This window comes from Vulpes vulpes, chromosome 3, assembly GCF_048418805.1.
Source record: "Vulpes vulpes isolate BD-2025 chromosome 3, VulVul3, whole genome shotgun sequence".
NCBI classification, from domain to species: Eukaryota; Metazoa; Chordata; class Mammalia; order Carnivora; family Canidae; genus Vulpes; species Vulpes vulpes.
This window is the reverse complement of record NC_132782.1, coordinates 37,004,763-37,020,345: the sequence shown is the minus strand read 5'-3', so window position 1 is coordinate 37,020,345 and position 15,583 is coordinate 37,004,763. Positions and strand designations below refer to the sequence as shown.

Here is a 15,583-nt window from a genome sequence, read left to right as displayed (position 1 = left end):
GGTCTCTCTCTTTTTTTTTTTTAAGATTTTATTTATTCATCAGAGACACAGGCAGAGGGAGAAGTAGGCTTCATGAAGGGACTCTGATATGGGACTCGATCCTGGGACCAGGATCACACTCTGGATCACACCCTGGATCAAAGGCGGTGCCGAACCACCACCAAATAGCCTCTATTCCCACCCCCCCCCAAATCTGCCTCTAAATCAGTGACTTTCAATTATTTTTGACCAAGTTCCATGGCAAGGAGTGTATGCTACATCACAAACAGGACATCTTCCCCACCCCCAACACACACAGCAGAGAGCCCACACAACTGATTTATTTCTCACTCTTCTTCCTGTGTTTTTATTTATAGGTATAGATAGATCTATAGAACAGAAACCGAAATTTCACAATGTAAGACTTCCCTTCCAATATTCTGTGAACTCTAATATGTCCAATTGTACTGTATTTCTATTCTATCCTATCCTATTCTTTCTATTTCTATTAAGCATAAATGCTGGTCACAACTCATTAAATTGATTTCACAATCCAGTAATAGATTATAACCCAAAGACTGAACACTATTTTTGCCCTCTGTATTCATTAGATTGATATAGCAAGAATAAAAATCTGACTCTATCATTCTCCATATTAATCCTTTTGGAAGGCCTCCTGTTGCCTCCTGAATAATGTGCAATACCTTGAAAAGCCATGCATGGCCCCCTGGCAAGCTGACAGCTCTTCCTGTTTCGTATTTCCTCATTCCGCACTTTCTACCCTGGCAGCTTCTTACTTACCTTGGAGTTTTCTTTTTCTGGTCCTCTCATATCCTCATCCCCCTGATGCTTTCCTCTAAAAGCAATACTTAAGTCACGGCAAGCAAAATGTCTATCGTAAGAAGTAGTGAGAAAGCGATCACCTAACAATTTGTGGTTGATTTCTTGCTATAAATTCCCCCCCCCAAAATCAATAATTACATATTCATAGATTGGTATCATCATCACATCATCATCATTGACTAAAACAAATACTCCGGAAATTATTTATTTCCGTAAAGAAAAGACACTTTGGCGGTGGCATTCAGGTATGTGTGAATCCACTGTTCTAGGTATTCATAATGATTCATACAGAACAAGGAAACCACACTGAGACAGTACAATGAAAATCTATTTCCTTTTCATATTACCCCCTGCCTAACTATATCCTATTGTCTGATAGGAACAGGATCATCTCCCAGGTAGAAACAGAAGAAACAGAGCCTTCTCTATTTTCTTGAATGTCAAATGAGGCAACAGAAGAGTTAAATAACTAGATGTTGCAATAAAAAATTTCCCCTGCCATTCTTCTAGATAATCTGAATCAAAAGAGTAACCACGAACTAACTCTGTGTTACATTTTTGTGAACAAATTCGAGTGGATCTCATCTACTCAGCAGCACCTGCAGAATCTGTCTGAACATCACGTTGTAGAGTGTATGAAAGGCATGGAGAAAAAAGAGGATTGCTGTTTTTAACTTTATTTGGCTTTGGAAGTCTTGCAGTAAATTTGGAAAGTCGGTCAGTGGGGGAAATTTGGGCAACATTACCTAATATTTGGATAAGAATCATCTTTGTGTGTGTGTGTAAACCTCAACATGGAATCATCCAATTGAAATACAATTTAGTTGTATAAAACTTTAATAATTGAGTTGGTCAGGTTTTAATTTACAACAATGTAAACAAAGTGAACTACATTTATAAACTAACATTTATTGCCATTGGGTGGAATCCATAAGAAACACCTGTGAACTATGGAAATGATCCTGTTCATGGAAAGATCTCCCTCAGCTTTCCGTGGATTAATAATTTGCTTTGGGGACGTCTGGGTGGCTCAGCAGTTGAGCGTCTGCCTTCGGCTCAGGGCGTGATTCTGGGATCCTGGGATCATTGGGCTCCCTGCGTGGAGCCTGCTTCTCTCTCTGTGTCTCTGCCTCTCTCTCATGAATAAATAAAAAATCTTAAAAAATAATTTGCTTTGTATGAGGTCATCACTAGTGCAATAAACTTAATATTTCAGAGACACATACTAACTAACCACTGGAGTTTAGTATCATGTATTTCTTGGTGTTAATAGGGAAGTATTCAATAAGTGAATTTGCTCTTTAAGTAAATATGATTAAGATTATGTAAGTGTGAATTTCCAAGGAATACATTTTCATGACAATGATCTTTAAATGTTTCTGATGCCTTTTAACAGCTTTAAATGTTTAGATACTACTTCTCTTAATTCCTTTTAAAAAACATATATGGTGTAGGTGATTTTAAAGGGGGGAAAAAGTGATGAGCATTTTCTATGTCTGCAGTTCTCAGCTGTTACCTGCTCAATTCCTGGGAACTTAAAAATACCAATGCCCCAGGCATGCTCATTGTCTGAACCCTACAACTGTATCAGACTCTTTGAGGGTGGGTTTAGGCATCTCTCTCTCTATATATATATATATATAATTTATATATGTATAAATATATATTTATATATATTTATCTATCTCTATATGTAATTTAATGGCTCGCTAGCTGGGTGTAATTATGTCAAGAATCTATGAGGTTCATAATATTTTTATATGGAATGTGATTCTTCTTTCCTTTGTAAAGTGATACAAATTATAGTATTTTCTTGATTGAAAATGCTCCTATTCACCCCTCCCCCCACACTCCACCACTAGGGAAAAACTCTGTTCTCCCTGAGATAGTAAATGTCTTGTAGCCCTCACTTGTAGCCCTCCTTTCCCACTGTTCTTTTGACTCTCCCCACATGCCTCCCCAGAAGCTCTCCATGTTACGGGTGCTGTCTACAAATCAGACTTGATGCTCCTTCCCTTACTGTGTCAACGGCTGTGCTCTTACGCAGGAAAGGGAAGCAGGTTCAGGAGTCAGATGACTCAGGTGTGCAGGGGAGCCAGGACCAACTGGACCAAAAGCCTCCATAGTAACAGGAGCCCATCAAATAGAGGAATGGCCTTAGACATGTTTCCCATTTCCTCTTTTTAATAATATTCAGCCTGAAAAATACTGTGTTCCTTTTAGCAATTATCAACTCTCCTTTGTGTAGCTTGAGTCTTTTAATCTTTTCGATTCCCTGGGATGGGAATGATGAACATAAAGTTAATTAAATTACACTGAAATTTGTAGGAAGTCCTTCTAAATGTCCACTTAAAAGACACATCTCAGGAAAACAAAATCTTTTAAATATAAACAATAACATACTAAATTAAAATTTAAAAATGCATAACCTGAAAATGCAAATTAAGTCTTAGAAGGTAGGCCATGGGCCCTATCCTTTGTCTCTAATCTCTGGTTCCCTGAGAGTAGAAACTAACTTTTACTTATATTTGTATCCCTTGCACTTTAGGACTGTGACAGGCTGAAACAGCTAGTAAATGTTAGTGGTATTAACATACCTCTTTTTCTTATAATGGTAAATCCTGCTTTTCTAGAGGGTCATCTTATTTAACTAATGTTTAATTATAGAGATGTATCTAATTTTATTATTTTATTTTTAAGGTAAAGAAAGGCATTTGTTTTCCTGCTATGTAAATTTGCTAGCATATAAGAATACCTTTTATGATTAAATACTTGTTAGTTATGGTGTCCCTGAGTAGAACAAAGATGGCAACAATCAAGAACTGAAATGTTTAATCCTGAACATGAAGTTCAACACTCAGTTTATACCCGACAACTAAGAGAAAAATGAGGGATGCCTGGGTGGCTCAGCGGTTGAACATCTGCCTTTGGCTCAGGGCGTGATCCTGGATTCCCAGGATTGAGTCCTGCATCGGGCTCCTTGCATGGAGCCTGCTTCTCCTCCCTCTCCCTGTGTCTCTGCCCCTCTTTCTGTGTCTCTCAAGAATAACTTAAAAGAAAAAAATCCTAAAAAAAAGAAAAAGAAAAAATGAAGTATTTCTAGGGTAACAATTTGTGCATTTAAGTGAAAGCTTACTTTTTTTTTTTTTTTTGCAGGAAGCAGTTAATAGTTCAAAATAGTGTTTGGAAAAAAAACCAACAAAATAATGTTTGATTTAGATCACTGGTTCTGAAAGGGGGAACAGAGTAGAAAACATGCATTATCTTGGCCCCTTGCTTTGAGTGAATTTCAAGTATTGTTAAAAGAAGACTAGAAATTTTTAATGGTAAAGGGGAAAGAGGATATGGATTAAAACAATAATGAGACAGAATGTTTTGGGGGTACTAAGGCTTTCGGTTACATACACACAGTTCAAGGAAATCAGGTACTTGAGAAGTACAGCAGTAACGCGACTTTAGAGTTCATCACGTTTCGCAACGAGTAATTCTATGGGAAAGCACATTGTGGTTGGGTATTAGTTTTCATCATTCCTGCTTAACAGTGTTCTAAGGACTTGAAGGGTGTTTGTTGCTCAAAGTTACACAGCAGAAACAGCAACAAACACAGATAATCTGACTCCAGATTCAGTGTTGTGTCACAGCTCTGGACCCACACGGCCACCCAGGGCTCTGTGAACTAGATATATGAATGGAGGACTCGCTGGAAGGACAGTGCCAGGCATTTGTGAACATGGTACAGCATAAACCCTTGCTACTGAAAGAGGTCCCAGGAGTTTGAGCTTATTTGAAATAAGGTATCTGGTGCCCGTCGCCAATGTAATGCACAGGGATCTGCATTTTTAGTAATATTCCTATACAATTTTTACCCACTCTAAGGTGCAAAGCAAGAGTGTAAAGAATTCCAGATATGAAATCAGGGTACCTGAATTCAGTCTCAGCCCTGCCACAAACTAGCTGTATGTAGCTCTGTGTGTTTAACGGTATCAGTTTCTTTATCTGTAAAATGGAGTTGATGATATCCATCTTCAAGGGTTGTTGTGATGCTCATCTGAATAAGAGGGCCTGGATCCCAGCAAGAGTTTATGAAATGCATACTGAATCCATATGCAAATCAACAGATGTTTAAAAAGACTGCACAGGCACTCAAAGAATTTGGTGAACTCTCAAATTCTTGATTATATTGCACTAAGAACTATCTGTGTTAGAATCGATTTAAATTAAGCTTTCTGGGATGTCCACATTTTCATGCCCTAGAGATTTGCTACAGAATTATTCTCAGCAGAGCAATTATAGGTGAGGCTGCCCTATAATGAGATATCCTTGCTACTTCATTAAATAAACCCCTTTGGATGGGCTCCAAAATGGACCTGCCTCATACCAAATTCCATTACATTGGAAGTAATCACATAAGAAGGCCCTGGTGCAGGTTCAATCAACTGGATACCTACCATTTACCATAAAGGGAATGTGTTCTAGAACAATGATTCCCAAAAGCATGTTCTCAGACCAACACTTTACTGATCCAAGGGGGAAACAACAGAAAAATAAAGACAATTTAACTTTTCATAAAATTAACATATAGCCTATTTTAAAAATATCCTTCATTCTGAGAGTGTGCCCCCTTTTTTTTTTTTTAAGATCTTACTTATTTGAGAGACAGAGAGTGAGAGTGGGAGGGAGGGACAGAGGGAGAGGGAGAGAGAGACAAGTAGACTCCCTGTGGGGCGGGGGTGGGGGTAGGGGTTGGTCCCAGGACATTGGCATCATAACATGAGCTGAAGTCAGATGCTCAATCAACCGAGCCACTCAGGTGCCCCCTGGGAGTGTGCCCTTTCTATTTTCTATCCCTTTGGCATTGAACTGCTCCATATTTTTATAAAATAATGATAATGATAATAGATTATAATTTTTGTAATGTTCTTACACAATACAAATACAATGTAAATCCTCTCTTCCTCCACTAACTTTTTGTTTTAATTTACAGGTCCTTGAAATGCAAAAATTCTAAATCATTGTTATAGGGGAAAAAAAAACTGCTTAAAGGAGATTCTTTCTTTTGAAATTAGGGAAGGCGCAGAGCATTTTAAGTTAAGAATCATACCGTGAAGTTTAACTGAAGGGCAAATCGGTTAATTTTGACATATCTGAGTACAACACTCCTTAAACTACAGTGCATACAAGGATCACCTGGCATCTTGATTCTATAGGTCTGGCACAACTCAAAATTGGGTATTTCCAACAAACTCATACTTAGAGTAGCAAAGGCGTAGTGGTTAACTGGGGAACTAGACCATCCTTGGCTCAGCTTCTGGTTCTATCATTTCTAACTGTCGTTCCTTTAGCAAGTTACTCAACCCATTGGTCACTTAGTTTTTTCACTAGTAACAAAAGAATAATAGTCCCATCTGTTAAAGAGATAGCAGGCCCCAAATGGAATCAGTTGTGCTAAGCCCCATGTCAGCAGATCCGCTTAATACCTACCCTAATTGCAGTTTCAACCTTCTAGGAATGTAACCTTTAACCAGTCAACATGAATTTAGCTGGGCAGCACGATTTAGATAATCCACCTGATGAACCCTTTCTATTCTCTAGGGGCGACCTTGCCAAAAACAATGCATTCTTTATTAACATTTTCCTTTTCCTGCCCCTTTTCTGCTTTTTGCCCTTCCGAGCTCCTTTCTATTGCTAGATAGGATGCTGCCAGATTTGTGAACTGTTGAATAAAGCCAATTAGATCTTGAAATTTATTCAGTTGAATTTTTGTTTTTTAACAGATTTGGTGGCAGCAGCGAGATTCAAGTCTTCAACAGCTTCAGGGACAATGAGAAACACAGGCACGATACCTGTGAACACACTAGGTCCAATGTCTTTCTTGCCACTTTGGAGGGCTGTGGGTTAGTTGTTGGTTCTGAGCTCTGCTCACTTTGTGTGGAGCTCCAGACCTAGCTGGCTTTTCAGTCTGCAATTCCCAGTTTATTGAGTAAAAAAAACCCCAGACTTTGGTTCAGTCTCCAGATTCCATGTCGGAAACTGCTGATGGTAGTTCCCTGTTTGTTTGGAATCCTTGCCCAGATTCCACACTTGGAACTGCTGGAGGCACAGCTGCAGTCCTCCATTTGTTTGGAAACAGTCTGCAGCCCTCAGTCTTTGGGTTCTGTTGGCTCAATCCTCTCCCTGGTCCCAGGTTCCAAGGTGGGAACTGCTGGTGGTGCGTGCACAACCTTCTCTTGGTCAGTCTGCAGGAATATCTACACCCCAGCCCCTGATTCTATCTCAAGGTCCACGAGGGAACTGTTAGTCGCAGTTTGCAGTTCCCCATTCAGGTGGAATCCCTAGTCCATAGTCCCCATTTGTTGAAGTTTGCTGGTTCAATCCTTTCCCCAGTCCCCAGTTTGTTGGTTACTGCCAGTATGTTAATGTATGACATGAAATAAAAGCTAATTGCTAATGGGAATCTTAGAAAACAAAAAAGCCACAAAAATTGGTGGGTAAGAGTCAAACACTAATAGGCTGTTAGAGTGCTCATCATGTAACCCAAAGACTCCCATGTAAGGATAAGCTGGTTATCCAGAATGGGTGAGATTGACACTAGGGTCATCTGCCAACTTCAATGAGGTACACTGTAAAACATCATCACACAGTTCTGAACCCAGCAGCACATCCCTTTCAGGTACTAATCTGGCCCTGAGAGACCCAAAGGCTAAACTATGAATGAATGAATGAATGAATGAATGAATGATAAAAACGGGATCCTTAAAAACCAAAGAGTTAAGCGTGCCACCTTTTGGCGTGCAGCTCATTTTACATCTAAGAACTATGGACACAGAAGCGACAGATATCTACAAAAATGGCAAAATCTTACTAACAACAACCTGGAATTACAATGGCCATTATGGTCTTATTTAGATAAGATTGTTTACTTAAGAAATACACTTAAAAGCTAGGCCTCCCAAATCAAACAGAATAGGATACCTATCTTAGTTGGTATATAGAAGCTTCCAAAAGGCTTCAAGACTCTAAAATAACTTTAAAGTTTTGTTGCAAAAGACTGATGAAAAATTAAAGACACAAAGGATATCTAAAATAACATTTATGCCTCTCCCGTTATACCCTCCTAAAAATCCATCATTAAAACACTGGTTCAGAAACTGTTGTCTCAGGTGTAATCATCTGGGACACTGGAAAACAGATTGTCCTCAAAGGTGCTACGCAAATTCTTTAAATACCAGCTCAAGTGCTCCCATATCTACCTTCAAAGGAAGGCCCCCATATGGGCCCCTCCTCAAATTGATGGGACTCACTCATCTTCTGGTAAACTGCTACATTATTCCTTTACACAGCTAAAGGAAACTAAAATTAAATTTAATGGAAAACCTTGCCAAATTCTAGTAAATATCAGAGCTACACTCTCCATTTTAAACCCCAGTCAGAATCTGCAGATGGGATCCTGAAAAAACTGGCAGAAGCCAGCTAAGGGTGAGAATTCTTACTAGATTCAGCTTTCCCAGCTCTCTGTAGTACTGGGTAGAAAGAGGAAATTAAAATATCTTTTGCACCCTCTTTGGGGACACCTCTTAAATCTAAGGGGTTGTTTGGTACTGTCAGAAATATTTACTATTTGTCTTGGCTAACAGCTACAAAGTAGCTCTGTGGTCAAAAATTGGCCCAATTGCAAAGCCTGATAAGAATTTATTTTTAGGCTTCCTCCCATAGCCAAAATGAAACTCTATACCCAGAGAGAAAGAAAAAAAAAAAAACAAACTTCTGAGACCTTTGAAAAAAGAATTTACTAAAAAAGATAATGTAGTTAAATTGGTGGATCAACCCTTGGTGTCCGTGGAGGCTGTAGGCCAATTCTTTGAGGAATTGAGAACAGCTGTCCCTATCTTACGTATCTTTGCAACATTAAAAATGCAGCTGTAGGGGCAGCTCAAGGTTCACCTACTCTTTTCAACCAATCCTAAAATGCCCCCACCCCCATTTATCTCAAAAGACTTGTAAATATTGGCCTTAGGAAACCAAAGTCCTTCTTGGAGGAACTTATTATATTCCTTCCCTGTGCCTTTGAGATGGAAACTCTTATCTAGGCCATCTCTTTAAAGTAAAAACTTCAGGGAGGTAATAATTCTTACTGAAGGAAAAAGATTGTGGGGGACAGAGGGAAAGTTCATTCCTTCCTTCCTCCTGCCTCCCCCCCCCCTTTTTTTTTAAATACAAACTGCTCTATAGCTTCCAGTTTACTAGTCAAGGTCAAGTGCAAATCTTAAGTGTCTTTCCAAATATTAGTAGAAAAAGCTTTAGCAATCTGAGTAGATAAACTTAATTTATTCCAACTGTTCTTTTATAACTAATGAATTTTACATTATTGTGCCTGTTTTATGGTTAAAACTTTTGAATGAAACTATAAGGTCTCTGTGTCTGTGTGTTTATGTGTATTGTAGGTGTGATATTTTTCTATTTTTTTCTACTGCTTGATGGATATTGCCAAAATTAATTTATAAAAGAGCTCAATTTAGTTGGTTTAAAGGCAAGCGCTTGTAAGGACCGGGTATTCTAAAACTCTCAGAAATATAGAAATTAATACAAATGATTTTTAAGTTCACATGATCTAGGATTAATCTTTAGTAAATAAAAGCTAATTTAAGGCAGATTAAAGTTATTAGAGTTATAATCTCTAGTGCATAAAAGCTAGTTTAAGGCATTTCCTTATTGTTATCAGCATTAAACATAAAATTTTTATTCTACCTGGGTTTACTAATTGAGTAAGTTCTTATTATCTCTACTAAAATTTGTTGGCCTGAAAATACTCTGGATGACTGACTTTGTTTAATGTTTTATGAAATTTTTGTGGGTAATCTAAACATAATTGTCAAGAACAAGTAAGTTAAAATACATGTAGGTAGTGATGTGGGAAACAAAGGCTGAAGAAAAAGTATTAAATTCTCTTACTACCTACAGCCCGTTGACAAGTCTGTGAAACAGGCTGAGTGACCTTCCTCTAGGGACTCAACCGCCTTGATGTTGATACTTTGCTAAGGGCAAAAGGCAGTCTTAGCCTGACCCAGAGGACCCTGTAAGTCTACTTTGACATATAAAAATTCCTTTGGAAACTTCTTTTATCTCTATCACCCACCCCCAAGATATATGTTGGCCATCATCTGCCAAGTAGATGACCCACCAATACACATCTGAAGGGTCTCATGCCTGAGTTTTTACTAAACAATAATAAATGACCTCTCATAACAATAGCTAGCCCCCTCAGGATCCTGGAAACCTTGTTTCCAAAATACCTGGGAGGCTTACACTATTCCTAACCCCCTCCAATTGGAAAGTATATAATGAGCCAGTGCAGCCCTTTCTGCCTATGGGTCCTGTCCCTGTGCTTTAATAAAACCATCTTTTTTGCACCAAAGACGTCTCAAGAATTCTTTCTTGGCCGTCAGCTTCAAACCCTAAGTCTTTCCTGTATCAGGAAGATAAAAAGATGTTAGGTGAACTTTTCAAATAGTTGTTATAGTAACCTGAAACCTGAAAATTTGGCTAAGTTCAATGAAGAGTTAAGTTAAATTCATTAAATATCCAGCTCATTTCCAAATAAGATAGAAACATTAATTAATTACTGAACATAGGTTTATCCTCTTTTGGTTTCCTTTTTACAAAGGAACTAAAGATATTTGGATCTATCGGTAAACATATTTTATGCCACATTGGAGAAATTGTACTCTAAGGAAGCATATGTCTCTAGGAGTCATAAAATGTAAATTTGCCAATCTAAAGAATGCTGATGCAACAGTTCACAATTGCTTACTTAGTTTTTACTAAAATTAAGGTTTTAAAGGGTGAAACATTCTAATATATAAATAAAACTACTAGAAATAATAAAGGAAAGATCTCTGTTTGCAGGGAAAGTAAACAGGGATGTGTGTTTTCAGTAAAAGAAGGTATGAGGAATGGAGATGAATTTTTTTTAAAGGAAAAGTAATTTTATTCTAGAGAGAGGTAGAAAAGAGGAAAAAATAGGAAAAAAATCTGAATCTAAAGAAGTTGTAGAAGGATTTTGCGAAAGGAACCTTGAGAAAGTAATTTTATGTGTGATCAAGCTGGATAAAATTAAATAAATTTATTTTAAGTTTTTTTAAAATAAGCTTTCAGATGATTGATGTACTTATGCTTAAGAAAAACTAGAACTTCATATTTTTTCATCTGCCAGAAGGACAAAATTTTCTTGGACTATTGGTCTGCTCCTGATGTTGTGAAAGGTTCTCTTCCTTTACCTTTTAAGTAATCTGCCTATAAAGCAAAGATTTATGTTTTATCAAAATGATTTCCTGTGTTATCATCAGGTCTTTGATTATAGAAAAAAATAATAATTGTCCTTTAAAGATTAAGACTCTAGGCATACAAATGTGATTTAATATAAATGTGTTTTTATCTTCAGCTTATATCTTTTGCCCTATTGGTATATCTTCTGATGTGAATACAAACTGAAGAGCAAATAATGACTGATTTTAATAAAATTTAATAAATTTTAACAAAGTTTAACACAGATGGATGAGTAGGTCATGGGACTAAGCACTAATCTCACCTACAGAACTGGTTTAACTTTATGTAGTAAAAGTAAAGCATAAAAAATAAATTATTTCATCAAGTTCATCTAAATAAATGCCTCCTATGTTTGAAATCCTAAAATATTAAAATTGACTGCTTTGGGGAGCTAAACTGTTTTCTTCTGAATCACTGCTTATCATTTTATCTCAATCATTCTAAATATTATCATAAATTTATCTATGTAGTGACCATGTTATGAAAACAAAGGGAGCTAATAATTTGTCAAGAGTACAAGGAAACTACCATATAAATAGAATATTCCTAGTGGGGTTATTAAAAACATTGAGAAGTATCATGTCAATTAATCTTCAGAGCCTCTCCTCAATTTTTATTGTTTTTTTTCAATCACAACCAGTGTTCTGTGTCCTCCTATCGCCAGCTTGCTACCGCCCATTTAGCAAGCATTCCATATGCCTTGCGCTGCCTCCCAAGTAATAAGCACTCTATGGGAAAGCTGTTAGTTATCCTTCAATATCCATTCTCTTCTTAGGAATACAACCTCTGGATGTTAGGGCTAACCAAAATAAAGACCACAGTTTTCAGCCTCCTTTGTAGGTTTGTATGGTCACATGACTAAATTTGGGTCAATGGAAAAGAAATGGAAATAGTGTGTGCAACCTCTGTGAATTGTGCTCATGGGGACACAGCATGCCTCTCTCCTTCCTTTCCCAACTTCTGGCTGGCTAGAACGTAGATATGACCACACCAACTGGAGCTGACATTTTGGATCATGAGCTTGAGGAACAAAGTAGAATGTGGAGCTCATATCATACCAGCATTTGACTACCTACATTTATATGAAAGAAAAATAAACTCTCTTGCTTTAGACACTGTTATTTTGGGGTTTTCTGTCACTTGCAGCCAAACCTAATCCTAGCTTATATACATTCAAATATTTGTTGCTGCATCTGTTTTCCAGGTGTGATCCTTATCATTATGTCCTGGTGTCTGTTATCCATTCTACCCTGCTTGGAGCCGTGTTAAAACATAAGGAAAAGGGAGAGATGCATTAAATAATACCCATGAACAGTCTGTATTGAAGAAGTTAAATTTAGGAGAAGAAAGCATTAAAGAGGTTAAAAATCTTTTCTATTCCCAGCAGCTCTAGTTTATTAAGAGACATTCTAGGTAAAATTTCAAAGTTAACTCCCAAGATAATTAGACAAAAGCTAGACCAGATGTCTAAGCTAAGTTTTGGTCTCAAAATAATTACCTTTGTTAATTACCAGTAATTAGTGTCAGCATCCAGCACTTTCCTAAAACCTCTTGTTGGGGAGTGGGGGGGGGGTGCAGAGAGGTGGGGAAAGACGGTGAGAAAGAAAGAGAGTGAGAGATAAAGAGAGAGAAAGAGAGAGCACATAAGAGAGAATCTGAACAAAAGCATTTTCTAGTACAGTTATATCTTGGGGTCATTAAAGGCTGATTCAAATTTTATCATTTTGAACACTGGGTTTTATGAAAAACCAGGTATTTTCTTCTAGTTAATGCAGATATTTTTTTGCTTCTACCTAGACTTAATTTGAAGTTTATATCCTTTCTTATTTTATACTTTTCTTTTTTCATTTCTAAAATGATTCTTCTTCTTCATCTTTACCATTATACCTTTAAACCCTGGTCCCCCACCCTAAAAAAATATTCGGTGGAAAATGGCCCTGAAAAGATTTCAGGGTTCTTCTTGAAGCCTTCCTTAGCATCCTTTCCTCAGCCAGAGGCTTCTGGTCTTTAGCTCAAAGGACAGCATAGGAATCTCAGTGGTTTGTGGATAACTTAATTTTCTGGCACTTTTTACATAGTTCACAAATTTACATAATGCATTACTCTTCCCTTCTTTGTGTAGACGACCCTTTGTGAGGACAGAAATATTTACAGATGCATCTATTTGTGCACTACCTCATCACTTCCTATCTCCTTGGGCCTCCTATTCTGTTTAGAGTTTCTTTTTAAGTATTTAGGGACACCATTGTCTGTTATTATCCATTAATAATTCATTGTGGATGTAGTCATTTTAACCTGCAAGTAATAGTGGAAATAACACTTTACTCTTTAAATCTCCAGCACAAACATCTCACACTTGACTCCTGCTCATGCCTTCTATCTCATGTGGATTCACTGTCCCTTTACACTATTTCCACTTAACTGTTTACTGGTCTGCCTCCCTCACCAGACTCTTGGGGGGAAAGGCCCATGTTTTAACTCATGTTTTTATATCTCCAGGGGCCACCAAGCACATATAGAATGCGTTGCAAAAAAAATTTTTTGTAATTAATGAAAATATGCAGTCACCAATACAGACAGGTCAATATGACTTTTAGTAACCCACTCTGGTCTTTTTATAGGTTTCAGGAGTCATAAGAGGGAACAATTTTTCCCACTACCTATTTTGTGTTTTAGTGGTGATTCCCAAATAAATTTTAGTCTGCAGGCTACTTCTTTATGCCATAAACAATACTGACGAATTTACCTGCTTGCAGAGAGAAAAATAATTATTCATAAAGCTCACTAGAATGCGAAGGAAAGCGAAGTTTGATGATAAAGTAAAATGGTGCTACTTTGTTTTTAATAAGTATCAGGCATAAATTATCAGCCTTTGCTAACAGTAAAGATGGGTGCATGTAATCATGAAGACTACATATCAAAGTGGGAAAATTCATTTACTCATTAACTGCCTATTTCTAGAGAGAGAATCTATATTCTAACCACCACCACTGTACTAAAACTTTATGGCTTTTATAAGTATACATCTAAATTACAAAACCAACTGCATTTTTATATGTTACCATTTACTGCAGGGTTGGTTAGCAGAGAAAAAGCATGACGTATGTTTTGGGGAGATTTCTCTATGTCAAATACACACAGGCATATAATTTGTAGGCATATCTTATTTGCTTTATATATTATTTGCTTTTATATTTACTGGGAATCGTATAATCCTGATATCATTCAATATTTTCACTCCATGATCAGTGTTTATTACAGTATGATCAGAGCTACTCAATATCATCCTACTTGCCATTTCACTGCTTGTCACCAACCTGTACATTCTTTAATCCCATACCTCCAATGCTGTTCTGAACTGTCCTGCTGCCACAGCATATTTCTTTTGTCTGTAGCAAGAGCTGGCATCCTTTAAGGCTACCTGAAGCCATTTGTCAATCTGAGGCGGGAAGTTGAAATTAGGTACATGCAAAGGGTCTACTATTTCAGCAGCACGTTGGTTTGATGTAGGTCGAATGCCAGTGGACATGAAGGACTCTACAAACTCATACCTCACGTCCTCTTCATCAACGTAGACCAACTTCGCCTCTACATCCATGATGTTTTTTAAGGGGATGTGAGGCAAAGGCATGCTGATCAACATGCTGTCAAGTTCAGTTATCTTTGCCTCTTTCTTTCCAGCTGGCTTTTCTTCATTTTCTGCCTTCCTTTTAAAGGCCACTTTCTCTGAATCATTGCTTTGTTTTTCTTTGATGCTCTTTGCCATTTTTATTCTTTCACTTGTGATTTCTACCTGTTTATCTCCACAACTTTTCTTAACCTCTTGTGACATTTCTAGGATGTTTGGTTGATTTGCTAAGGTAGACATTTTCTTGCTTGTATTTATCTTTGGAACAAGTTGATCAGGATAGATCCTATTCACTGTATTCTCCGAATTCTTATCATTTCCTGAATCCATTGATTCCCCCCTCAAACTCCTGTAAGGGTTAAGAGAATAAGGAAAATGATTAAAACAATATTTTGAAGTTCCAGTGGTTTAAGACTATAGTCAAATTCATTTATATTTGTTTTATTCATTATAGGTGTTTATTATCTTAAAGTAAAACTGTACGTACATTGTCTGCTGACAGTTTTACTAGAGAAGTAGATGTTTCAATCTCAAAACTCACCAAGAATTTGTTGAAAACACATTTAGATGATGTCTTTAAAAATAATCATCTATAGCTGAACAACACTGAATGAACATTTTTATGGGGTGCCTAAACTCACTGAATAGGAAAACCTTATACATAGGCACTGGGAACAAAAAAAAAATCCATCTCAATATTAATTTCCTTGGAAAGGCAGGTGGTCTAGAACTCATTATAAAATATACTGCTAACCTGCATAATAGACTCGGGAGTCTAAAGAAACCACAGCTGCTTCCTCTGAAAAGCTT

General features: G+C 37.2%; 1 protein-coding gene across 1 annotated transcript in view; it reads right to left on the bottom strand.

Annotated features, from left to right (window-relative positions):
* The window catches only part of SPATA16 (spermatogenesis associated 16), a 168,389-nt gene extending 153,286 nt beyond the window's left edge, over positions 1-15,103 (bottom strand). Inside the window, exon 1 of the mRNA XM_072751263.1 lies at positions 14,486-15,103. Within this exon, the coding sequence (XP_072607364.1) occupies positions 14,486-15,103 (618 nt within the window). The remainder of the gene's footprint in view (positions 1-14,485) is intronic.
* Between the last annotated feature and the right edge of the window lie 480 nt (positions 15,104-15,583).